The sequence below is a fragment of the Balearica regulorum genome, chromosome 1 (genome assembly GCF_011004875.1).
Source record: "Balearica regulorum gibbericeps isolate bBalReg1 chromosome 1, bBalReg1.pri, whole genome shotgun sequence".
Classification (NCBI taxonomy): domain Eukaryota; kingdom Metazoa; phylum Chordata; class Aves; order Gruiformes; family Gruidae; genus Balearica; species Balearica regulorum.
The window spans coordinates 101,099,171-101,125,463 of record NC_046184.1 but is presented as its reverse complement, the minus strand read 5'-3'; the positions used below and the strand labels follow the sequence as shown (position 1 = coordinate 101,125,463).

Sequence of the window (26,293 nt, the reverse complement as noted above, 5' to 3'; positions counted from 1 at the left end):
TAATCTAATCCATCACCTGGAAGTTGAGGCCTAAGTTACACAGGACAGCTTAATAGCCTCCTTTTATTACAAAAACACTATGCTCATCTCCAAGTCTCTTCAGAAGTCAAAACCTTCACTCCTCCCTGTTACCTTCTCCCTTCCCCTCCATCCCCCCTTTAAGTCCTCTATAAGCAAGTACCACATGTAGGATTAGTGCTGATCTGGCCAAATGACATTCTAATTACATATGGGCAATTTCATTCCAAGTTTGTCCTCAGCATGCATCAACTGTCATGAATAGAAACCACAGCAGAGATAAGAGCTGTAGAAGACAGAATCAATATGCGCTTAAATTTTCTGTATTTTTGAGATGTACAAAACCTGCCTCTTTGTATAAAAGATACATATGAGAGAGTGCGTGTGCATGTGCGCATGCATATTTGTCTCCTCAACACCTGACATCAGGTATTTATTTCTTATACCGGTATTAGCTGGTACTACACTTGAAATTCTTTCAAAATGACATACGCCCGTCCAATGTAAATATCTTCATTTTTCCGCTTCTCAAATTCCAGACTCTGCCACCTGTATATCCATTTCATTTCTTTCTGTAAATTGTATAAACCTGTTGCTTGTAGTACAGACCAAGAGCCTTTGGGTTTTAATTCTTTGGCTTTTATTAACATATGATGGACTGTTAATATGGTGTGGCTCTTAAAGTGCAAACCATGCCAGGCCTATAGGGGAATACTAATTTTTGTTTTTCTTCTCATGAATTGATTTTTTTTTTCGATTGAGTGGGCTTACATTCATCATTTTTAACACTAAATGGCATGTTTCACTTTCTCAGTGGTTGTACCCTGTTAAAGCTTTGTGTGTTTCCCTGGTCATTTTAATGCCACCAGCTCAGCTGTTTCGTTGAAGTGCTGCTGATTAGTCTGAAAAGAAATTTGGAAGGGAATGCAGAAAGGGTAGAGAAGAAAACTAAAACTACTTAAGCAAATGAGCAGCTTTCAGGTTAGTAGTGGATTAAGGCTAGTTCCCACAGGTGGGGTAATGGATAAAACTCACAGGTGTACAATGTCTTATATATGTTGATGGATGAATAAAATTTACACCTGACTTCCAGTATGCACATTAAACTGCTCCTGTTTGCTTATATTTCCCCTTTCTTACATAAATGTATCTTCTCATATGAAACAGCACAATGGTTGCCTCTTGTATAGTTAGAAGCTGAATGTTCCTGGGTAAGCTTGCCTTAGAATCATAGAATGATTTGGGTTGGAAGGACCATTAAAGACCATCTAGTTCCAACCCCCCTGCCATGGGCAGGGACACCCTCCACTAGACCACGTTGCCCAAAGCCCCATCCAACCTGGCCTTGAACACTTCCAGGCAGGGGGCATCCACAGCTTCTCTGGGCAACCTGTTCCAGTGCCTCACCACCCTCACAGGAAACAATTTCTTCCTAATATCTAATCTAAAGCTACCCTCCTTCAGCTTAAGGCCATTACCCCATGTCCTATCACTGCACTCCCTGATAAACAGTCCCTCTCCAGCTTTCCTGTAGGCTCCCTTCAGGTACTGGAAGGCTGCTATAAGGTCTCCCTGGAGCCTTCTCTTCTCCAGGCTGAACAACCCCAACTGTCTCAGCCTGTCCTCATAGGAGAGGTTCTCCAGCCCTCTGATCATCTTCGTGGCCCCCCTCTGGACTCGCTCCAGCAGCTTCTAGATCTTTCTTGTACTGGGGCCCCCAGAGCTGGATGCAGTACTCCAGGTGGGGTCTCAGGAGAGTGGAGTAGAGGGGCAGAATCACCTCCCTTGACCTGCTGGTCACGCTGCTTTTGATGCAGCCCAGGATATGGTTGGCTTTCTGGGCTGCAAGTGCACAATGCCAGGTCGTGTTGAGCTTCTCATTCACCAACACCCCCAAGTCCTTCTCCTCGGGGCTGCTCTCAATCCATTCTCTGCCCAGCCTGTAGCTGTGCTTGGGATTGCCCTGACCCATGTGCAGGACCTTGCACTTGGCCTTGTTGAACTTCATGCGGTTCGCACGGGCCCACCTCTCAAGCCTGTCAAGGTCCGTCTGGATGGCATCCGTTCGCTCCAATGTTGCACCACACAGCTTGGTGTGATTGGCAAACTTGCTGAGGGTGTGCTCGATCCCACTGTCCATGTCACCAACAAAGATGTTAAACAGTGCCGATCCAAATACCGACCCCTGAGGAATGCCACTCGTCACCGTTCTCCACTTGGACATCAAGCTGTTGACCGCAACTCTCTGAGTGCGACCATCCAGCCAATTGCCTTGCCCTCTTTGAGAAATTGGGATGGCTTGCAGAGAGATGGTTAAGCTAGGTACAAGATGACAAGGCATTTTGTAAAGCTGGCGCAAGCAGAACTTCTCATACTGAGTCTATTTCTCATCAACTGCCTGCTCTTTTGGAAACAGATAAGCATCATGTTATTTTTTATGTTAGCCAGATTTCATAAGGAAAGAGAGGTTTGTGTCATTTCTGTCTGACTTTTCCGCTCTTCCTCGTAAACAGGTGGCCAATTTTAACCAAATTGAACAAATTATGCTATTCAATGATACTAAGCTCCTGTAGTTTTCCTGAAACTGGTGAATAAGTTACAGGTAAGATGTTTATGAACAACTGTGTAGGCTAAAGATTATCATTCTAGAAAAGATAGAGCTAAGGGAGCATATGGTAGAAGTCAGTGAAGTGTCATGGTGGGGTGAATAGAGACTTACAGTCTTTTTTTTTTTTTTTTGTGCAAGAAGTAGGAGAAATTGAAGTAGTGCTGCAGAAGAAGGTAGATCCAAAACAAAATAAAACAGAATGTTCTTCAATGTATTCTTAAGCTGTGGGACTCTGCTGTAGGCTGACTCCTAAAAGTTTACAGGGGTTCAATGGGATGTTGACGTAGATTTGTGGGAGAGAAACATCCATTGAGGGTTATTTAGTGTTTATCAATGTCGTCTGCCCCAAAAAGTCTTTGAGTTGTAATTTGGGGAGGGGGGAGGTAGTGTGTTATGTACCTTCTCTGTGTTCCTGCACTCTTGCCTAAGCATCAGCTTTTGGTTCCTGCTTCCCTAAGCTAGCCGTAGGATGTCAGCTGGGATACACAGCCCTTCTCCCTGAGCCTGTAGGGCTGCTGTTACTTGAAACCACAGTCTGAGTAGAGGAGAGACATCCTGTTTGTGACCATCACAACAGGATCTCTCTCCTCTAAAGGAAAAGCAGACAAAGTGTAGTCCTTGTCTGTGTTGCTTATCTGGTCAGTTGACCAACAGGTACATACCTATGGCCAGTCGGTATACCCGTGGTTCCAAATTAGCCCCAGTGCCTTCTCCCTGTTGTTTAGCCAGCAGATACGGAAGGGAACACAGTGAGAAGGCTGGGGTGAAGGGTAAAGGAGAAGAGTTGTGGGCTTGGATGTAGGTGAAAACAGTGAGCTACGTGTGCAGGATGCGGAAAGGAGTGGAATGAATAGAAGGGAGCTATGTGTTTGTAGGTAAGGAGCAAAGGGTAGGATTCATATGTGATGAACAATTGTCAGTCAGTCACAGGGTAACTTTAGATTTTTAGAGTGAGACTCAGCGAGCTGGTACAGAAGGGTACAATTAAAATTGGAAATATTAGAAAGCACTTCTCAGAGAGGTACTGTCTTGTGGAAGTCTTATAACTTGACCAGAAGGATTTGTATTTGGGTTTCTGTCTTTCAGCTGTGTATTTGTGATTGCAATTTAAAGAATAACAGGCATTTTCTAAATGGTGTGGTGTTTCTTAAACTTCAGTACCTTGCAGCAGAAGAGAGAAGCCATTTCCTTCGCAGGCATCACCTCCTGTAAATAACAGATATTCACTGTACATGCTGAGCAGTTGCTGAACTAGGAGCATATCCAGAGTTTTATTTTCCTGTATTAATCAAGGAAAAATGGATGTGTTTTTTAGTAGATGTTTCCTTTGCAAGATGCTGTAATTGGTGTTTCACTGGCTGAGTGTTTAAACTCTGTAGCCAATATGAAGCAGATACAACCTCTTTCTCATGGCCAGCTGTGCAAGTTGCTATGGGAACTCGGTAGGGACTATCTGCAGATTACTGCTCTGGGGACCACACCTGGCTTATTTGCATTCAATTTAAGTTGGGGAAAATTCAAAAGAAGAAAAGAGGAGTGTGGGCTAGCCGGTAGGCAGGCAAAAAAGGGCTTGTCATTTTGAGACTGTCACATTGGATGAAAAAGCTGCTCGTATTCATGGTTCTTGCAGACTGATGCAGGGTTCTGAATTTTGTAGGGTTTTTGTGCATTTTGCCAGTGTTGTAAGGCTTGTTGGAAATATAATGTCACAGAGGATTTTTTTTTTGTTTGTATTATTGCCTATAACTCAGTTAAATCCCAGAGAATTTGTTAACCTTCTCTGCATTTTTAATGAGTAATCTCTGCGATGATGAGGGATTGTGAAGGCAGTATTGAATGCAGGTCATTCTTTTAAAATGGCATGTTAGTTCAACTCAGTGCAATATTAAAATAGTGCAATACTGAGTGTCGCTGGAGAGCTTAGTTTGATTTTTTTTTTTCTTTTCCTGAATACTGAATTGCTCTTCTTTCAGTGGTGACTGTGACTTCCAAGATGGCTGTGGAAAAATTTTCATTCAAGTCAGCAGCAGTGGTCAGCTGGCAGCTCTCAGGCTGCTTGTGACTGGATTTTTGGGGATGATGGTGCCCTGGGACTTAAGCACTCTACTTCTTTCTTGCTTGTTCATTCTCACTACATCAACTTGCCTTTCCATCAGGACTGGACAAAAGTGATTAAAACAGCACTGTATGTTGACTTGCTCTTCACGCTATTTCTTCCACTGGGTTAACAAACTGCCTTCGTACCTTTCTGCAGGAAGGTTTTACAGGAACATGTAAACTGTTTTCAGAACAGTAGGCTTAGAAACTTTTAGAAATGTCACCACTACAGTACTTTTAAAAATTTTTATATAGATATATACACACACACACAGAAAAAACCCAGACTATATATACTATATATAGTATAGCATATATGTTTTTTGTAGAAAACACATAAAGTATGTATAAATATATAAACTGTATATGTTTATATAGAAAACACATAAAGTTCATATATATTAAAACTATACTGAAATTCTGAGGGTTAATGGGTGGTTGTCTACCTGTAAACATTCCCAGTTCTGATTTATTGTGATGTAACCGGCACCTTGATCTTCTTTGAAGATTCAAGTTTTCAGCCTGTCATGATGCTGTAGACCAATGTTATGGTCTTTTTATGTAGATGCATCAGACCTTTATAAGGTATACTTTTTGTTTATTTGCTATAGTTTGTTCTACTATGATATTATAGGGTTATTAGTTGTTATTTTTAAATTCTGTGAACAATTCCTTGAATTTGAGGTTTAGCATTCTAAGCGAGGTCTATGCTAAACTTCTTACTGGTATAACTGTAGCTGTTACTCTGCTGCTGCTTTTGTTAGCTTCTCGTCAATGCTCCCCATTTTCTTTACTTTCAAAACCTTGTAGTTCTAATGCCTCCTTCAACACATCTGATGAAAATAAGTGATTATATAGTTGAGTCTTACAGTGTAGGAATCACATTTCCATTTTTGAGCATGGAAATTGTATGTGTGAGGAGACCAGAAATCAAAAAGAGTATTGTCAAGAGTGGAACTGGAGGGGTATGTGCATATTTAAGTATACTAATTGATACAAGTTGTCAACATGAGGGCTGAGAGTCAGTCAGTGTCCCAAAGAGAAAATAAATAATTGTGAGACTTTAATTTCTTCTATTTGTCATGTAAGTTGTGTGATAGTGTTCATAAGATGAATATGTAACGTATGAGTGGATTTAAGCTGTAGACAATAAATGTTTTAAGTTAATGCTGCTGCTGAAACAGTCTTGCCCAGTTGTTTGTTCCTGCCTCCTTGCTGCCTTTGTGCTTCAACAGAATAAACATTTTCCCCCTCGGATTAAGAAAGATTTGGGTTAGTACTTTCTCCTTGTGGTTGGAGTAGTTTAAACACAGATCAATTCTCTTGTCTATTTCTGTATGTGGCAGCACAAGAGAGGAGGCAGTACAGCAGTGAGGACGAGTGCGGCTGCAGCTACTGGCACTCCTGCTGGCTTTTTGCTGAGTCAGCGTTCATGGCCGTAGTACTGGCAGGTATTTATTTAGGGTCCTAAGTTAGGTGTCCTATTTTTAATTTTTGGTTTCTCTGTGAAAATGGTGAGATACGCATATATGAATCTTGGAATTTATTGAGGAATTGGCAACTGAGAATTAAAGTATTCTGGGTATCACTTTTAAAATATTTTTTGTTAGGCCTTTTGACCTAATTTTTTCAGTTGACTTCTTTTACCGTGTAATTTATGACAAGATCATGAATTTCTTTTGAGAGGATTCTATATCTGTCAACGTAACACTTCCAATCCAAATAAGTTCCAGAAAGTGAGGCAGTGTGAAAAAGTTTACCTCTGCTCCGGTTTGTCGGAGAAATAAACAAAGATATTCCTGTCTTCAGTGGTGTGTGTCCATGGGCCTGCAAATAAAAAGTGCATGTCTTCCCAGCAAATCCTCTGCAAACAGTCACAGGTGGTAGTCATTCTGCATGCACTTCAGCACTGCTGCTAGTAAACCCCTTCTCATGGTTATTTCCTGGGAAAGCTAATCAATGCCTTTTCTGCTTTAGCACAGCACAGCTGCTGAAACGGGCAAAACTGTGCTTGTGAACTTTTCCTGGAAAAGCTAGCGTAGGTAATACTTTTTATGTGTAGTTATGCTGTGTTTTTCACTTTCTGCTGTTCCTAAATTATCATAAAGACCCAGCTGCCCAGGAACATTGTATTTTATTTTTTTCTGACTGATAGCAAATGCAGTCTTATGTTAGCTCTGACCATCCAAAATGATGGGAACTTGGCTAGGTGTGCTGATGGATGGAATCAGTGTCTGCAGTGTGAATAACTCTGTTTCTTTCTTCAGATCTTGCATCTGGCAATTTTTTGTTCAATTTGTAACATACAAAGCAGCTTGTCTGGAATTTGGCCTTTTCATCTTTGAGATCAAATAATTTAAGCTTCAGAAAGAAGCATTCTCATGACATGTCTTGTGGTTCCTACAGGTGTTAATAGTGTCTGGATCAGTGTGCTGAGGGCATTAAAGCAATATCCTCCTTCAGATTTGAGATAGTTATTAAGGAAGAGAGAGCAAAAGCAGTTTCTGCAAAGGATAGTGATAACAGCAGTGCACTTCTCTGCAGTTCATGCTATGAATCGGTTTTGCATGTGCTTTTTTCTGTTAATTTGTCAAACACACTAATGCTACCTAGAGTTAAATACTATCTCTGCTGTTGATGTATCCATTTGGAAATCATAATAAACTTAAATCTGTGACTGTGATTTATGTATTTTGAGAGTGACCTGTAGTGTATGTAATGACAAGTGGTGTGGGTAGACTCTGGGATTTAAATTGAAGTGAATTGTATGGTTAAGTCATATACTGAATTAGCCTACTCTTTGTAGAGTCCCTATTCATCAGGCTAGACTAGTAATTACTACTTTGTCAAAGTGGAGAACAGCAAAACAGCATGTTTGCATAAGGCGTTATGTTTTGATTTACAGGTGAGTTTAAAAAGAATGGTTTTAAGTTCTGAGGGCCTGTCCCTGTTGTGTGGGTGGACATGAGGAGGCAAATCTAATGCTTTTGGAATGCACATACGGTGATGTTTTCTAAATGTGACAGGTCGTACAACTGCTAAAACAAATACTGCTGTTCAATATTTGAGCTTGGCATAAGTAGCCATCATACAGTCAGATCAATTGCGTTGTGATTTACCTATTAGAGAATATTTATTCTACTCAAATACTTGGTATTTTTAATGTCTGTTGCAATAACAGTTTGAAACTAGCAATATTTAATGCTAGTTGGGGTTTTAGTAGCATGAACTGCGTTTACCTTTTCCATTCAAATGCGTATACAATTTCAGTAGCCACTCTGTGTGTGTAAGATGTGTTCCCATAAATGTCATCCCAGCATGTGACTAGTAAGAGATGACCACTTTAGGTGCAGGGCATACATGGGCATGGGCTGGCCTTCCCTGCTTGGGGTCACCCTGCTCCTCAGGATGGCTGGTGCCTGGCGGTGCTCCAGGTTCTCCAACTGCCCCAAGCTGTAGCACACCAAACAACTTAGGAGCTTTCAAGGTGGTAGAGTTTTTGGTTTGGTTTTTTTGTTTTGTTTGTAGTGTTTGTTTCCTTCAGTACGGCTGTTGCACAGACCTGTGCTCTTAGATTGCTGCTTTTTTTCTTGTTCTGATAAATCTTGAGACGTTTTACTGATCATGTTCTTCAGCCCTCCCTTGTGTTTTGTTCATGCAACTTCACATCAGTTCATTTCAGTCTTTCTGTACTTTGCTTCCTGGAGTAATTTTTTGAAAAGCAATGTGGGGCATGCAAATCTTGTAAAAGTAATAAAATAATAAGAGATGTTTAATAACAAAACAATATACAACTGCTCCAGGTGTTCAATACTTGTCAGTGTGAAGTATTTCAGATTTGACAAACCAGTAATTTTAAAGGAAGATGAGACCCACATATACGTGGATAAAAACTCACAGGTGTCTCCCTTAAAATGTTTACATTTTAAAAGTGGTTCGAGTGTGTTTTTTGAAAATGCCTGCATAACTTTGAATATTACTTTTTGCATGCAGGTTTACTAGAGCAATGAATATGTAATGGTATAGAAGCATACCTCAAGGGTGGTGGAATCAAAGCACGATTTGCTCATTTTCTATGCTAACTTCTAGTTAAATCGAAAGGAGGCAAGTGCCCTCCTGCAAATACTAAAAAGTGCTACTGTACCACAGCTCTATGGCAGGTGCAACATGTGAGTTAAAGAACACAAATTTGTTTTCAAGTCTGTGACACTTAGGTAGACATTTTTTAAATCCTTTTTAAATTTAAGTTCCTGGAGTCAGTGTTTATGATATAGTGTTTGGTGCACATAAATAAATAAAGTTTCAAGCCATTATGTGATAGTGATGAAAACCTTGAAAAGACAATATGACTGAAAAATGAGTTCTTAAATCAGAAGATGTGAAGACCTAACATTTGCTACTCTTCAAAATATTCCATGATTTCTAAGTAAATGTTATGACAGTTGCATGGATCAAAGTAGTGGTTTTGAGGACGAGGGGTTGACTGCACTGAATTTATATCTTTTGCTTTTGAAAAAAACCAAACAAAAACCACTCAACAGAACAAAAGAAAAACTTTTATGTAAATGTAAAGTGGATCCTTTCTTATATGCTATGGCTTGTAGACGGTAAGGGGAGGGCAAAAGCGTTCAGATGATGTACCAGAATGATAGTATTAGACATGATTTTCAAATAAGACTCAGTTTGCTTGTGAAAGCTATACTGCTGTAATTTTTGAATAAGGGTATTTATTTTCTTTTCTCTCCTCCCTGCCTCTCTCCCCCCTTTTTTCCCCTCCTCATATGGTGGTACTGTACTGTGAGTTTGTCATGACCACAGTTTTCTTACTATAAAAAAATGAGTTAAACCATTATAGTTGCTACCTTCTGTGGACAAAAATAAGTGAGACTTAAAAAAACAAACCCACAAACAAACCCCTTCATATTAATGTGTCAGGTGCCTATGAGTATCTGCTGTCCTGCACTGATAAGATGAATTAGTATTCCTGCTTAGCTGTCTGCATATTTAATTTTCTTCCAAAAAAGGCACTTGAAAGAATTTTGAAAGACATTTTGTGCTGTGCCAAGTTTGAAAGGATAGTTTGTGAGAGAGAAGTAAAATTAGATGTAGACTAAAATTCTAATTCATAGCAATTGTGTAATGACCAGTAATTCTAAAACAGGCCAATTTTATTTGACTTTTCCAGACAAATGCTCTTTGGCTTTCAGAGCAAACTTAGCAATTTTCAGATAAAATCAATTTTGTTAGCCAAAGTCAAAGGTGGTGGCTAAAATTAGAGCTTAGTTTGCAGCTCTAACTATGAACAGGCTGCCGTCTGTCTGTCCGTAATTACTCTAAGAGGATTGTGCCAACTTTAATAACAGTTTATTTTGTTGGAGTACACGATTTTTTTTTTAATAGCACATTGGAGTTCTATTAGATGAAATTTTTATTAGGTTTTAATTTAGCTTGTGGAATGGAGACTTGGAAATGTCTTGAGTTAAAATGTAGTAGCTCTGTGTAATGTGAGTTTAGGACTAACTGTATCTATGGTCTTGGCTGGCATGGCATATAGAAATCAGCCTTACTCAGAGTGTTGCCAGTCTTCAGTGACGTGCTTAGTCATGCGCTGTTTTCAAAGCTTTGGTGACCAGTCTTCTCCAGTGGTTCTTCAAGACAAAATAAACTAGACACTGATACACTAATGAAGGCAGTATGTTAATATGTTACAATTAATATTATGTTTCCTTTCCTTGTATTGTTCCAAGAACACTGTTCAAAAGGGAAATAATGCGTTGTTGGTTTATTGGGTAATCTTGCCATGTTGTATCAGGAAGCATGCCTGCAAAGTGTACAAAGGTCACGCTTGTCACAGAAATTTCTTAGCTGTCATTGAGGACATGTAGTAAATGACATTTTACTAATATATGGAAACATGTCTATATAAAAATGAAGATTCTTTTCCCCCATAAAAGTGTTGAATAGAATAATGTTGATAATAACTTTGCCCTTTATCCCTTTAATTCTGCCTTGTTTGTATAGTTTAAAAAAAAAAAAAAAGAGAGGCCGACTGACCATCTGAAGATAAGGGTTTAAACATTCTTTCCCCCCATTTTGTAAGAACTCTCACTATCTGTAACACTTATTTACGATAGATGGCATTGGGGAATAATTTTATGGTGTTTACAGTCAGTTAATTGGGCATAATAACTAGGGGAAAAAAAAAACACCAGGAGGAAAAATAAAAGAGAAGATACAAAATGAGGTCTAACCAAGACCTGTATAACTTATAGGACAAAATGAGATTCTCTTTCCAAAAAGTAAGGTTTTTAAAGTATCAAGTATAATCATTAGAACTGAATAAATAAAGTGACATATTTGTGGGACAAACAGCAAAACAAAAGCATGCATTTGAAATGGGAAGGTATGGAAGATACGTAAACAGTGAAGAGGAGAATGGGATAGAAAGGTTCTCCTAAAATCTTTTACGCAGACTCTGAAGTGACATCTGCCTTTGTCATGCCTGGCTCCATGTTAGTGGCTTAGTTCCTTTGGTTTAAGGAAAAGTATGAATAGAATTATGTGGGGAAAATAATCAATGTAAGAATTGTAGAATCGAGTGAAGAGGAGAGAAACAATTTTTGAGATGTCTGTAGTTGCATGGGATGTGGAGAGCTTTTTGCACTGATGGTCACAAGGTGCACCACTTTTTCTTCTTAGAGGTGCCTTTGGAGGAAAAGTGAAACTTTTTGTGCAAAGCCCAGAGTGGTATTTTGCTTAAATGTGAGAACCAGAGGTAACCACCTTTAGTCCAGGGTGTTAAGTAACTTTTAATGTAAGAATCTAGAAAGAAAAGAAAGGCCAATGATGTGACAGAGCCTAAACAGAAAGTTTAGCATATTCTGCAATTGGTTTTGAAGCAGGGTGGTATGCACTATTCCTCCCCAAACCTTTTCCTACTTGTGTCTTCAGGCCTTCTTTAGAAGCTTTCCAGATAAATAGTTGCAGTAGTGTGGCCTAAATGAAACAATAGAGATTTTTTTTTTTTTGGTCAAAAATTAAGAAGTTGCACAAAAGGGAAGATAGTAAAATTGTCAATGAGTGAAGTGTTCACTGGAAGAATGGTATTTCTTTTTCTTTTCTTTTTTTTTTTTTTTGCCAATTGTTAGTTAGAAAAGTCATTGTGTAAGGTTTTATTTCAATTAACAGATTAGCGAAAGTTACAGTTCAAATGAACATTTGTGTGGGGGTTGGTGTTGTTAAGGCAGATTGGGTGGCACAGCTGGGAATGGGAAGAAAACTTCTGCCTTGTCCTTGTTAGCTGTCAATGCAACATTGATAGTATGGATGGTGAGTAGCACTGTTGGGTACCACCAGCACGCTTGCTAACGTGGCTTCAGGCACATCCTTCCCTGGCCTTTATTTGCTGTGTGCTTGTTCTGTTGTTTGATACAAGTCATCCATCACTACACACGTGCTTGCTTTTAACGGTCACTTCCTGCGGTCGTGCACTTTTGATGCTGCACCTGTGTTCAACCAGCTCAACACGGACTCTCATTTGAAAAGGATCCCAAAGATAACACTGCTGTCCTCTTACTGTGCTACTGGCTGCCTCAGCTCAGCCACTACTTAAACTGGCCCTTGCTTTGTGAAGTGTTTGGTTTGTTATACCATCTGTGTCCAGACTCTTCCAATGAAGCAAACGGATTATCTCCCAGTGCACTCCAAAAGCACGTACGGAAGAGCGAAGCTTACTGAAGGTCTGCGAGCCATGGAGATGTGCCACAAAGGTCTCAGTGGGACACATGAATGAGTAGAAAACCAAGTTGGAAACAAGGTATTAGAACCTATTCAGTACACACAGTTGTTTCCCTGCAGTTGGGAGCACCTTCCCTTCTTGCAATCTTTTTCAAGTGTAGATCACTCATGTTAAATATATAGCAGGGAACATCTTGTGTTAAGCAGAGATATGAACCTGAACAGAAGAAGAGGTCAAGCGTGGAAATAAATTCCAGTCAGTACTGGATGATTGAGAAGTCTCTTTTTTCTCGCTCCCTCTTCTTTGGAGAGGCGGTGCTTGAATTCACTTCAGAAATGAGAAGAAAAGTACAGCTGGCTTATTTTAAAGAAAAAAGAAAAAACCTCAACTTACTCTTTAAATTCACATTACCTTCTGGAAGTAGGTGGCTCAAACCTGTAGTTGCCTGCACCATCACGTTATCTTTTCCTGATCAGAATACGGAATATTAAATGTTGTGATGTCCACCTTACCCTTGAATTTTTATATAAATGTTCTTGCTGTTTAGAACACTAGTATTTGAGTGGTAAATGAACTATTTGAAGTGGTTTAATCTAGCCTGATAGTTCATCAGTACACCTAGTTCAGTGGACCACATTTGGAAAAGAAGATTGATTCCTCCACAGACCAAAGCCTCTTCCCAGTTCTCCAGTCCTTCAGCATATTTTGTGGTCACAGCAGCAAGTGCATTCTGGTTATCATTGAGCAGCTCAAAGATGCAACGCAGGTGTAAAGTGTCCCTTTCAAAAACCGTAGCTCTGCAGTAAGCTTTGTTTAGCTATTTTGTGTGTGCTTGTGGAAGGGACCAGTAATAGATTTTTGGTTTTTCTTGGAAGTCATTGGAAAGCAAAAGTCTTAAATCTATTTTGATTTCACTCAGGATAGATTAGTGGGTGTCAAATGTTACACAATACTTGACATATCCACTGCTGTTAAATTGGCAGTGGCAAAGGGATTACCCAATAATGAATCACCAAGCTCCTCAGCCATGTAAAGGAAATCGTGCCACTTCCTTGCCCTGGTGGTACTCTTTCCTGCCCAGGACCTTCTTGTGACAGTTCGTGTTTGGATGTGGAAAACTCCACACAGATGTGTGAGCACCAGTTTGACAGCTTCGTGTTCAGCTTCTACCTTGCTAATTGTTTTCCTGGGATTATTTGGATTGTGTGGAAAGCTTTTTTCCAAATCCCCTTTATTACTGAAGTTATTGTTGCCAGCAGGAATAAGATTAAAGGTGCTTAAGTCTGTAGAGTTGTTTCTAATTTGTACGTGTCATTTCAGTGGCATTTGAACAGAACTCTGTCTCTTTCCCTCCCTGCTCCCCTGTGGTACTGTGCTTGAGTTAGGTCTGAGAAGCCAAGCTATTGGAAGAAAATTCATTTTGTTCCCTAATTATTATGCTGGCACTCGGGAGATAATTTTTCCCTTCATGCACTGCCAATTAATATGCAAATGAGCTGATAAATATTTATACCGTGATTTAAATTATGCAGGGAGCGCTTTCAGTGTACTCTGCAAATGAATTGTTCATGGACTTCAAAGTGCTGGCTGCTGTGCTAACGAGGGGAGATTTGCATAAGGCCCTAATCAGGCGCATACTGATTAAGCTTCATTATGGAAACTGCCAGCTGCAATCTTTGTTTCTATTTTATTACAAAAAGGGGAACTTTTCACGCTTCAGTCGCCTTGACAATGTCAGACACAGCTAGTAGGAGAGACTAAAACTCCACAGAGCAACTGAAGTTTCCCTGTTCAGTTGAAGATTGCTATGGTGTAACTGAAGTTGTATTTCTTCCCCCACCTCCCCACTCCCTTTCTTGTTTGGTCGAGAGCAGTAGTGTAGATTTGATAGAAATTGCCATTCACCCTTTCCTTGGACTATCTGAACCGGTAGAGGATACCACAGCAATGCTGGACTGCAGCGACTACGTCCTAGGTGGGTACCAGCTCAGCTCTTTCTTATAAGCGTTTAATATGGAAATAGAGGCTGTGAGGTTGACTATGCATAGGGGCTTAATCACATATGCAGAGGCTGGAGAAGGTATTTGTAAGGCTGAAGCTCACCAGTGAATCGGCAGCAACTAGCTGCGTGGTAGATAGCTAGATAGATCTGTACCAGGGAAATACATGGTTTGTTTGGTTTTTTGGTTTGGGGTGGGTTTTTTTCCCCTCATCCTTCTTTCCCCTGCTCCAGAAGAATTCTCTGCACTAGAGAGATTTGCTGCTAGGCTTTGATGATATTAATACAGACCTTTTGCTTTTAGGATTTCAGTCTGAGAAGCATTTGGCTTCTAACACACACTGAACTTGACTTGCATATCCATGTCTTATGAATTTTAAAGCATTAAAATGAATGAGAGTCCCAGTCTCAAAGAGTCTAGTAGCTGTATTGAGCCATTCCCCAACAGAATGTATATTATGTCTGTGTATTTTTAATGTAATAGCAAGGTTCTTCATGCGTAATAGAAAATAAGGTGGAGTCCATAGTGGTTGCCATTGTTACCATTGCAAGCTGTGCCTAAGGTTACTGGGATAATGTGTTTCCTGCGCTGAGATTCCATCAGGACTGCAGAACAGACATGTCATAATTTCCTCTTCATGTCTTTTAAAGTTATTTATAGTAACAGATCATCCCAATTTTACAATAAGTTTTATTTATTTTCAAGGCTCTTTCCCCAAAGCTCAATGTATAGATTTTTTAAAATTATTATTATTATTATTATTATTATTTTGATTCCATTATATAAGTTCATGTAAGAACTTATATGTCAGAGTAAGACAATATATTTTTGGATGGTAAATTTTAAAGCAGACATCTGAAAATACTTCATAGTCAGAAACAAATATTTTTGAAAATTAATTTCTAGTGCAATCTTGGCATGTTTTCACTCACATTGATGTATGTGGAAATACCAAAGTTCAATGAATCATTTTTGCTGATGCTGACGGAGTATTAGGCAGTTTCACTTTAATGGGTGAAAGGAAATAATAATATATTCCATGTTAAGATTTTCTGTGTTTTACTAGCTATGTACAGTCCCTAATACTCCAGGTTGGTCCAGCATCTGCTGCTTTTTTTTTTAATACCTTTTGAAATGTTACGGAGGGTGTGTGGGAGCCTGGCACAGCACTGCCTTGCGACACCCTCAGACCTGCTAGCCGAGTAGCAGTACTGAATGTATTCACTCCTGAGAGTTTGATTTCAATCATACACCTGCTGCTTTCGATCCTTCCTTCTGTGGAGTTTGTTTTTAGATAATGTTGGCAGGAGTTGTAGCCCAGGGCCTTTATTTAAAACCCGAGTAAAATCTAAAGGAGAAAGAAAAGATGACGGCATTATGATTTGGGGTTTGTTTTGTTTTGTTTTTTTAGCCCACTTCATTTGTTTATTCTTTTAACTTTAAAGCAGAAATTGTATGAGCATTTATAAACAAATAATCTTTTCATTTGATGTATAATGAATCCGTAAGTTTAGTATCCTGCGGATATATGTCTGTTTTGCTGGTAACAGTTTTGTGCTTCAGATGTATGTCATACTATTTGCAATGGAAATAGCGGCATTGTTCTTGATGCTTTACATGCAGAAGGCCTGCAGATTGAACAAGAAATAGTCAGCTGGTGAAATAATGGATGCTATCCTTCATTTGAACCTGAGCAGTACCAGAAAGGCGTTTCTTCATCCAACTTGATGCTTTTTTGCAATAGCAATGTTTGAAGTCTTTTGTTAGGGATGGATCTTTACAATAAAATAGTCTTCATTTTGACATGCTTTTGGTAGTTGAGTGAACTTTATGTGCATGTCTAGTACTAGGAAACACTGAAAACCTTTTCTTAAAAAGGATTTATTTTGCAGCATAGCCTGAAAGAAAAACATTTCTTAGTTGCTTTATAAAAAGAGATCTGTATAGATATAACTTTGTCCTGAGCAAACTTGCTGGTCATGCAGGAAGGTTTGTTGTATGAGCCCACTCATACAGAGGGAACAGTCACAAAGTTGCTTGGAATTCTGTGCATAGGACAGTTGCGTCCCCTCTCTGGGTTTATTTTGTTTATTCTACCATTAGTATCCTGCACCCTGGCTCTAATACCTCAGTTGCTGCAATAAACTAGCACGGGAGGCCCTGTGTTGTTTTTCTTGCAGGAGCTTTCTGAAGTGGTTCAGTGAATGGATCCCACGTTATTGAGAGACGATCTTCTCAACCTGTGCTCTTCCCTTCTGTAGTCAGTGCTATCATGAGCTCAGGCTATCTTTGTGCTCTGGGCTTAAAAAAATACATCCACTGTTCAATAGCCCCATGAGTTAGCTTGGTTTCCATAACCAAATGTATTGGACTTCTAAACCCTCTTTGCTCACTTTCCTGTTGGATGATGACTCTTCATGTTTGTGTCCAAAGAGAAGTCTCCCCTTCAGTGTTCTCTCAACCTAAACTAATTTCAGTAGCCAGCTGTGTGTCAAGGAAAGAACTAATGCTGTTTATCAAATGAGTGTTGGCTATAATCACTTTAAATAAACGTGCTGTTGCCACAACAATAAACTCAATTTAAGGTACACACAACTCCTCGATAGAAACATACTTGTATTTGTTTTACACACAGATCTATCAGCAGGGAGTGGTACATCGACAACAAACGTTTCTGTGCAGTGGAGCCTGTGTTCTGTTTCTGGAGTGTGGATCGTACAATCCAAACATGGAAAATGACAGAATAAGGAGCCAGGAAATAATAGGTTTTGTATCTGCAACCCTGGAAGTCCTCTGTCTTTCAAGACTGTGAACTTGTAGCTTGAATCGCTAAGCAGAGGTGGTTAAAAATGGGGCAAAAGCCTTTTGCTGAAGTGCGGGCCAGCAGCAGTGAGCTGGAAAAGTTTCTCCTCACTCTCCCTTTCAAAATGTAGTTTAACACATCTGCTTTTATACTAAGAGTAACATTGATAGTTCAGATCTCTTTTACATGTGGCTGACATTTGAAAGATTTAAACATAGGCGTAGGAACTTTCTGAGAAGAGTTGAGGCTCTGGAGAGGTTAACTTGTCAGGGGAAGATTCCTGTTTGTTACAGTCCTCTGGGTTTTCTAGGCCCTACTGGGTTTATCTGCAGCAGTTGTTTACATGGAAAATTACATTTGTTTTAAAAATATTGACGTGTCTTAAATTGTGTTTCCTAACTGCTTATTGGAGTTTTTCCAAGGTTGATGTCTCTTATCTTTTCTCTCACACATGCTGCATTTCTAACAAGTTCCCTCCTCTTCCCACTCGCCACTCCCAGCCAGGCTTCATTGTACCTCCTGTTTTCATTCAAGTCCTGTCCACGCGCTTCGTTCCTCCTGGCTCCTGCTTACCTGCCTCTGCTGCCGTCGCCCCTGGTTCTGATAGCCTTAGGGTGGCACTGGTCTCTCTGGGCAGTAGCAGGTGACCATACATGGCAATAGTCCAACTCTCATAGACTGCCCAGCACTGAATTGTCTGGGCATTCTTGGAAGTAGCTGGGAGAAAGGTGCGGCAGTTAATGCTGTTACTGTATTCCTCTTCAGCCCATTGGTATTTTGGAAATCACTGCTTTGATGGAACTACGTGACAGGGGTAACCTTTTAAGCACCTAGCAAAAGAATATCCTGGAGTAAAGGGTTCATTTTGAGCTCATTGAACTTGCATTTAACTGGTTATGGGAATGGAAGAATGTGCTTAAGGATTTGCTTATGTTTTGTTTTATGAACTGGTCTGTCTTGAGATTCTTTTTGTAGTTCTGGTTTGTGATAATGTGGCACGCTGAGATTGGTAGCAAGGAATGAGGAGGTAATAAGCTGGAGAGCTGATGCTGTACACAGAACACCTATATAGATTCCTATATAAGGAAACTATATTCTCTGTCTGCCATCTGGAGAGGCCTCTGCGTTGCGCTATATTCAGCTGACAAGCTTTGAAACCAAGAGCAGACTTTATTAAAAAGTCATCCAGAGGGAGAAGGAAGAAGAATTATTTTATATTTTGCATGAATGTATAGGAAACGTAAAATAACAATATCAGTGACATTCCTGTAAAATAAAAATGCAGTATTAGAAAAATGGCATCTGTTTAATTATAATGACTGAATTTCCTTTCTCTTATGAGGGGGAAAAAAAAAAAAACCCACAAGAGCAATGTAGGCCATGGTGGTCAGACTTAATGTTTTTGAATCTTGATGTAATCATTGTTCCTTCCTCCCTGCCCCCCCCCGCCCTGTTTTTTTGCTTCTATGACTTTCATTGTACTGAAAATTAAGTTCCTACCTATCTTTGCCCTCCAGCATGCTGTCTTTTATTCCTTTAACACCATGTTTTCATGTACGGGAATAACGACATACAAAAATTTTGAAACAGTATTTATCTGGAAGATTCGTTATTGTGTTCTGCTTCGAATTATTCCTTTTGTGTTATAATCTGAATTAGGGTAAAGTACATATCGAATTCCTGATGTTCTGTACTTCCCTTGGACAAGAAGGTATGAATAGATTTGGGGTTTTTCTGTTGTATTAATTTATCTTTATTTCTGTTTTAATGCAGACTCAAGAATGAACAATCCGTCAGAAACCAGTAAACCATCAATGGAGAGTGGGGATGGGAACACAGGTAAGAAATGATGAATTTGTGCACAGATATTTTCTGTTCGAAATGAATGAATATTAAAAGCAAAATTTCTTTACCAGTTTACAGGAATTAAAAAAAACCCAAAACAACCCACACCAACAAAGAAAGAAAACCCCATCTCCACACCTGCTGTTTTAGACTTGGAAATGCTTTTATCATTAACCCTACTGCATGCAGGGCATTATTCACTCCCACTATATCAGAGCACTACCCATACTTTGTATATAGGATTCCCCTTCCCCACTTCCTTAATCTGTAATGTTTCTGATCTTATGGAAGGTCTGGTGGCACTAGCTCTCCATAAATAGTATCTTTTTTCTCCTGGCAGAACATACTTTCAGCACCTCTAACTTTGTCATTTATTTTTGGGTTGAAATTTTCCCTGACAGATGTGGGCCACTGGCTGATCTTGTTTCCATTTTAGATTTCATTCAAGCTCTCACAACAGTTCTCAAGAACTAGGCAAAGGGAGGAAGCATCATTTCTCTACATTTAAAAAAATAATAATGTTAGCCGGCTTTAATTTCTTCCTGTATTAGAACAGAATCTTGAAATTCAGCTGGGGAAGAATAGTCTTTGTGTCAGGGCTAACATGCCTTTTGGCACATCCTTAAGATGTGGCCAAGTTCTAAGCCCACTGAAGAAGCTTGTTAAGCCACTGTAACTCAATCATGCTATCTCATGCTTTAATTCCTTTCTAGAGGTAATTTAATATTCATTTTGGAAGCAAGAGAAAGGATAGTTCTGAATGGGAAGTACATAGTTTAACCTAACTCAGAATCTTTTCTGAGCTCAGAGTAGCATTTGGGAAGAGAAAATTTTAATGAGAAGGAACTTGTTGCTTTGAGAGAATTCTAGTTACCTTGTATGAGGAAAATTACTTTTCCTCCTCTTGGTTCAATATTAAGAGTTTTATTTTAAACTCTGGAGTCATGATGAAATTTAACAATTTATTTGTTTTTATGCTGCTGTCTCCTCATTCTTTGTGCAAGGCTTTAATACAGCTAAGAGTGACTGAATGCTCCCGATACTGATCCGAGAGGCTGGATGTTTTCTGCCAATGCATGGGGTCAGTCAAAAGGAATTCTGCTCACTTATTACTGTGTGTTTTGTTACTGGCATCTCAGTTTTTATAATTTGTGTTGTATTTGTAATAGGAGAGGTATTAGTTCTTTATATGTATAAAAATGATTTATTATGTATTTAATACTGCTTTAGGATGATATAACACATTCTTTCAAAAACATATGGGCTGTAAATATTTCACAATAATAAATAGCATCAAGAGAACAATGGTTTTAAATATCCCTATCAGATCCTTGTAGGTGGAGGGTATGTGTAAACTTCTGGGAAAATTCAGACTTTCTGATCTGTATGACCACAGTTCCCTGCATACGCTTTCTTGAAAGAGTTTGTTCCCAGTGCACTTCCTTAAGTGCAGCTTTAACTAGCAGTTTCACCTAAACTGAGCTGTTAAAGAGGAGGACTTGGTTTATTCAAAGGTAGTCCATTATCACAGAAGTATTGCATCTGCTTCAGCAGAACCCCGGCTCTGCTCTCCTAGGCAAATACTTCATCAGTGTGAAGGTGGCGGTAATGGTGTAAAGAAATGGATGGATTGTAAAGCTGCATGTGTTTTGTAGTTATTGCAAAACTTTGTCTCTTACTGGTGTTTGGACCTTTTGCAAACATTGCTTCTGTAATTTAAATGTTCCCAGTTGTTCCTTTCAGTTTTGCTTCCTGACTTTTTAAATGATGCAAACTAAAATAATCTAGAATTTTTGAGGACCCTTTGTTCTGCAGTCATTGTTTTGTTTTTAAACATAGTGCTCATAAACCACTGGAAATAGTAATTAATGGCATTTGTGATGTTCTTTAGGGGCTCAAGCATCAGTTGCATTAGTCAACTGGCAGATGTTAAACCCTGAAACGAATGCTCACAGAATATTATTTTAGGCTTCTGATCCAAGGTACTTAGATGGTGGTTCTGGGCTCTGTGCATACTTAGCGAAAAGAAGTCAGCTTTCAGCTGGGATGCTAAGGAACTGGAGGTGCCATTGGTTGTCTGGGGAGCATAGGCTCTGAAGCAAAATGTGTGAAGATGATTTTTATAAACACTCAGAGTTCTTGTTTTTATAACTTTCTGTAACTGTGTATTTTTCAGTGACATTTGTAAATCACTTGAGTCTGCTGTGTAAACACTACTAGTCTATCTTTTGAACCTCAGTGGATGTTTGTTTAGGTCATTCCTGTTTTAGACTGTAGTAAGCTGATGCAACTTGAAAATTTTAAGAGAAATTACTGTAGGGCATAGAATTTACATTTGGCAGAGCTAGTGTTCTCAGGGGAAAAAAAAATAGTTGCCACTGGTAAAGATGACTTAACATCAGTAGTTCTCTGAGCTAACAGCTAAGTTTCATGAAAGTTAACAAATTAGGGTTTTGTATTTCTAACTTGGACTATTTAGGGAGCATAGTAAAGTCCCCTGAATACATTGGTCACAATAAAATGCCCAAAACAGATTTTAACTTCAAAATTTTTGTGCTAACTGGACTCCCCTTTTAAGCATCTGAAAAGCAACCCATATTTCAGGCTAATTAAAAACAACAACAACAAAAAGAGTTGTGGGATGGCTGTTTTCACAAGAACGTGAATTGATCAACTGGTCATCAGTATTGCAGAATCAGTTGTGGGTGGACAGTCTACTTAGTATCTACTGGAAAAAATAGAAGTAAGAAGAGTGTCTTACAGTAAATGGGATAGCCCTTTTGGTTTCCTTTTTATAGTTTGCAGCGTGAAAATTTCCAAAACAACTCAATCTGTTTAATGCATATTCTTTCTTAAAAGCTGTGTGAATGCAGTACTATGAAAGACAAGGTCTATGGAAACTATAACATTATGATGTGCATTGACATAGCAGCAAAATAATATTTTTTATAAGTGTACTATTTGGAAGGATTCTAAGGATTCTTGTTTGCATTGCTTTATTTCCAGAGACTGATTTTTTTTCCAGTTTCCATAAGAAGGAAGTCAGAAGAGTGGGAGACGGACTGTTAAATATTCTTTAACTGCTAAAATTCTGGCAAATATCAATGCTAAACTTCTTATTAGTAGTGTGGATAAGGAATCAACAACTTCTGAGTGTTGGGGATATCTCTTGCTCTCTCAATGCACACACACAGAGAGAGGGAGAGAGATGGGGAAATGTACTGCTGTTGCTGGAAGATGTCTCCCAGAGCACAGTGCAGATACCCACTCAAGTTAGTTTTGAAATCTTCCTTCTCCTTCTTTGCCTTCCCTTCCTGAGTTCTTTCGTGCACCTTATACCACATCTCCCCAGACCTGTAGTTCCTTACTTCTCTTCCTCTCTTAGGTAGTTTGTAAACTCAGAGTAAAGTCTGATGATTATGATCTTGGATTTTGAGTGTATGTTCTTCTCCTGACTGTAGGTGCAATGTTACCTTGCCGACTGCATTTTGTTATGCCTTTACCCTCTGCAGGTACAATTCCAAGACAGGATAAACTAATCCATGTTCAGGGTGTCCTGGTACTTAGTGTTCTGTTCCTTTCTTTCCCTGGAGTGGCACTGAGTGAGATGGTTCAAAGATTTGATTTGGCTGAAAATTACTTGCACTTTCTGTTAGTCTTCATCCAAACTGACTCTCTGCAGTAACCAACCACATGGCTGAATTTATGCCAGAATTTAAACGTGCTTAAGTTGCATTGGACTTGGGCTACAAGGGTGAAATTTCATCCTACAGCTTGATTCAGTCTTAACAACTTGAGGGGGGTGGGGGAGGCTGATTTCCCTACTACCATGTCTCTGACCTCCCCTGCTTTGCATTATCTACTGCTTGCTGGGCCCTAAGGTGAGTTAATTCATCTCACATAACTGGCAGAAAACTAGCTTGGCCAAAAGATAAAAGGAATAGTTCGCATGAATAATTTTCTACTCAGAAAGGTGAATTGGCTTACTGCTGTGTCTATGAACTACCAGAAGGGGCAGGACAGGGACATTGTAGTTGGAACCAAGAAGAAAGGAGAGATGGGAGATAGAGTTCCCACGCCTGGGTTTTTTTTGGTGTTGGTGAGCTGTTAGATCAGCTTCAGCAGTTTTGGGAGCTGGGATGGAGATGGAAAAGGCATAAATACTTCAGATTGTTAAAATCACAATAGTTGTGATTGCATCTGCCGTGTCTATTAATCACCATGGGTTTTGCATTTAACTCTTATCTTGAGCAGAAGTGGTGTTCTGGTCCTTTCATGTCCTTACAATGTGCTGACTATCTGCTTCAGACAGCTCTATTTTCCAGTCTCCTTATCAGATTTCTCGGATTCCACAGGAGTGGTGTCACATCTTTATGAGCACCTTAAGAGCAAGGCTTCTCATATGCTGGACTGAAAGTTCATTTTCCCTGTTGTTCTTCAAAAGACATAGGCATCCTGTGATAAATGGAAGCAGCCTGGATAGCATTCCTTCCAAAACTAAGGCTGCATACGAAGGGGAAGGGACACTGTACTTCCAAACACCAAAGAAAGCTTAAGATACAAGTAGGACAGAGAGTGAACAGGTGTGGTTTGGGTTTGGTTTTTGGTGTTTGGTTTTTTTTGTTTTTTTTTTTGCTCTGAGTTTGGTTTTGGGAGTCATGGAGAGAGGGAGTTGGAGTTCTTCAAAGTCGAATTTAAAGAAAGTGTTGTTTCTCTCAGTACCTGTCTAAACTGTTTTTTGGGACCCATGGAGATTTTAAGCTCAGTCCTGGAACTTGCTTTGTTCAAAACTGTCAACCTTAGGAGGCTCGTTTCAAATTTCCATATTGAGAGTGAGCAGAAGTGCTAACTGGAGCATTTATTCTGCACACATGCACAGCAGTGCTCTTTTAATTATGGTATTGTGATTTGAGGCTCTTTCTGGAAGACAGTTAAGTAGAACAGCTTCACCTGTTTATTTAAGGTGAGGCTTCCAGCTAGTCCTCTCAGAAATGGATAATTTTTTGACCCCTGCAAGTTTCTGACTGGAATGAGGAATATCTGCCTTACAGTAGGTTTTTCTATCTGTATTTTTTTTTCCCTACTTGGGGGTCCCTGACCACAGGTTGAAAACTGATTCAAAGCATCTGCTTAAATGAGGAGGTGGTAGATTGTTTCCTTTGAATTACAGTAGCTGGATGTCAGGAAATATTTTTATGTATTTACCCAGTCATCTTCCCACTCCCTTTGGCCTTCTGCATTGAGAAGATTCTTCATTTTACTGGAAAGAATGAAAATAGATGATACTCTCCTAGCTCTTTCCAGCAGACCTTCTTATCTACCTTTCTTTGGAGAAATGCAACCAAACTGCATTATTCAATATCAATTCAGACCAGTGATAGTCCTTCCATTCACTTTGGATTGGAATTCTAGACTCATTAAACAAAATAATTTTATGTAGTTTAAAATTTGAATATTTTTTAACATATCTGTAGATCTTTGATTGCACATATGTCTCTTAAGTCTGTAAACCCTGGCCCAAAGCATAGAATTAAAAACTTGAGACCATCTCTTCCCCCAAGAAATGCATCAAAGGTATGCTTTACATGGGTGCTAGAAAGCATTACTACCTACATTGTATCTGTATTTAATTGAACAGTGACCCCCATCTTTGGAAATTTCATCTGTGTAAGCTGTTTGTAGGTCAACATAGCAATGTAAAATATTGGATAGTGTATTTCACTAATCAGATTTTACGCCTGCTTGCTTCTGCAGATGTTTCTAAGGAATAGCAAACCCCTGTTGTTGTTTAACAACTGTGACTCTCTTTTGCTTTGTAGATAACCTAGATTTTTATGGCAAAAAATGTAGACAATGGAAGGAATTTTGAAGTAGGAGTTAGCTGAACACCTGTCCGTTGGCACTGAACAAAATCTGATTGTCATGAAGAGTAAACATGCAAGTCAAAAGCTGGTTTTACTTCAGTCATGCAGTTTTTAAGATTGCATCATCTGTTCTAGAAATTCCACACAGCCTGATACACTCTGAGTCTCCCTTCTTAGCCATTGTAGGTAGTAATACTCAACCTACAAAAGCAGTTGTTGATAATCCCTAATGTTGATTTTATCATCTCCGCACAGAATGATTCTTAAAAGTTTGTAGTTATAGTTCCTCTTGGCAGAACAGAATTCTGTGGTAATATCTTGTGGAAAAAATGTTCTTTGTGTTGGGTTTGTGTGGTTTTGTTGGGGTTTTTTGTTTGTTTGGCTTTTACCTCATTCGTCCTCACAACCAGATTATTTGGGGATAGTTTGGGAGTTTTCATGTTTTCTGAGCTGTTTAGGAAGACAACAAAAAATGTAGGAAAATAATCAGTTCTTGGTTACATGAAAATGGGTGAGAGTAAAAGCAAGCCCAGGCAGTTATTTTATTCCTCACAAATAGTCATGGAAATGTGGAGATATCTTTTATCAAAAGAGTAAAACTGTGGCCCATAACTGCTATGTATATACCGTACTTCTGTTTTCATCAAGTACTATTTAACCTGTCTTTAATGAAAGGTGACTTTATATGAACCTTGTTCTTGTCACTTTCTAAACTTGAAGGTAGTCTTCAGCTGCTGGACAGAGTGCATGGAAAATGGAAACACAGTTTAACCTTAGCTGCACGCACCCATTTGGTTCTCAAACCATGGTAGAGAATGATGCGATAATAGTGTACATAGAGGAGGTAAAATGATAGAGGCTAAAGAAAATATTGTGTTGATTTTGTTCAGCTGACAAATGCTATATTACCAAAGTCTGGAAGTGACACTGCTTCCCCACCCCCCCTTTCAGTAAAAACCATCAATTCTTGTTACTCTCAGAATATTTTTCTGCTACATAGTATTGAGAAAATAGCAGAAGACTTTGGAATATTAATTCTTATTCCATTTCATAAAAGTAACACCTAATAGTTCTTAATATCTCTCTCTCTCCAGGCACGCAAACAAATGGCCTGGACTTTCAAAAGCAGCCTGTGCCTGTCGGAGGAGCAATCTCTACAGCCCAGGCCCAGGCCTTTCTTGGGCACCTTCATCAGGTAAGAGAAGACCGATTTCAAAGTAGGGGATACCTACTATGTCCTATCTTCTCTCTTTCTGTGAATGATACGCAGTCATGTAAAGGAACATATGGGTAGACCACACGCTTAAATAGCTTGGATGG

General features: G+C 39.2%; 1 protein-coding gene across 10 annotated transcripts in view; it reads left to right on the top strand.

Moving 5' to 3' along the window:
- The window catches only part of POU2F1 (POU class 2 homeobox 1), a 115,887-nt gene that overhangs the window by 45,522 nt on the left and 44,072 nt on the right, over nt 1-26,293 (top strand). For 7 of the 10 annotated variants that reach the window (XM_075768638.1, XM_075768720.1, XM_075768710.1 and 4 more), the window contains exons 2-3: nt 19,038-19,103; nt 26,068-26,168. In XM_075768638.1, the coding sequence (XP_075624753.1) occupies nt 19,038-19,103; nt 26,068-26,168 (167 nt within the window). Of the gene's footprint in view, nt 1-12,346; nt 12,540-14,255; nt 14,437-19,037; nt 19,104-26,067; nt 26,169-26,293 lie in introns of those variants that run through there. The other 3 variants (XM_075768659.1, XM_075768652.1, XM_075768667.1) reach the window with 3 other exon arrangements.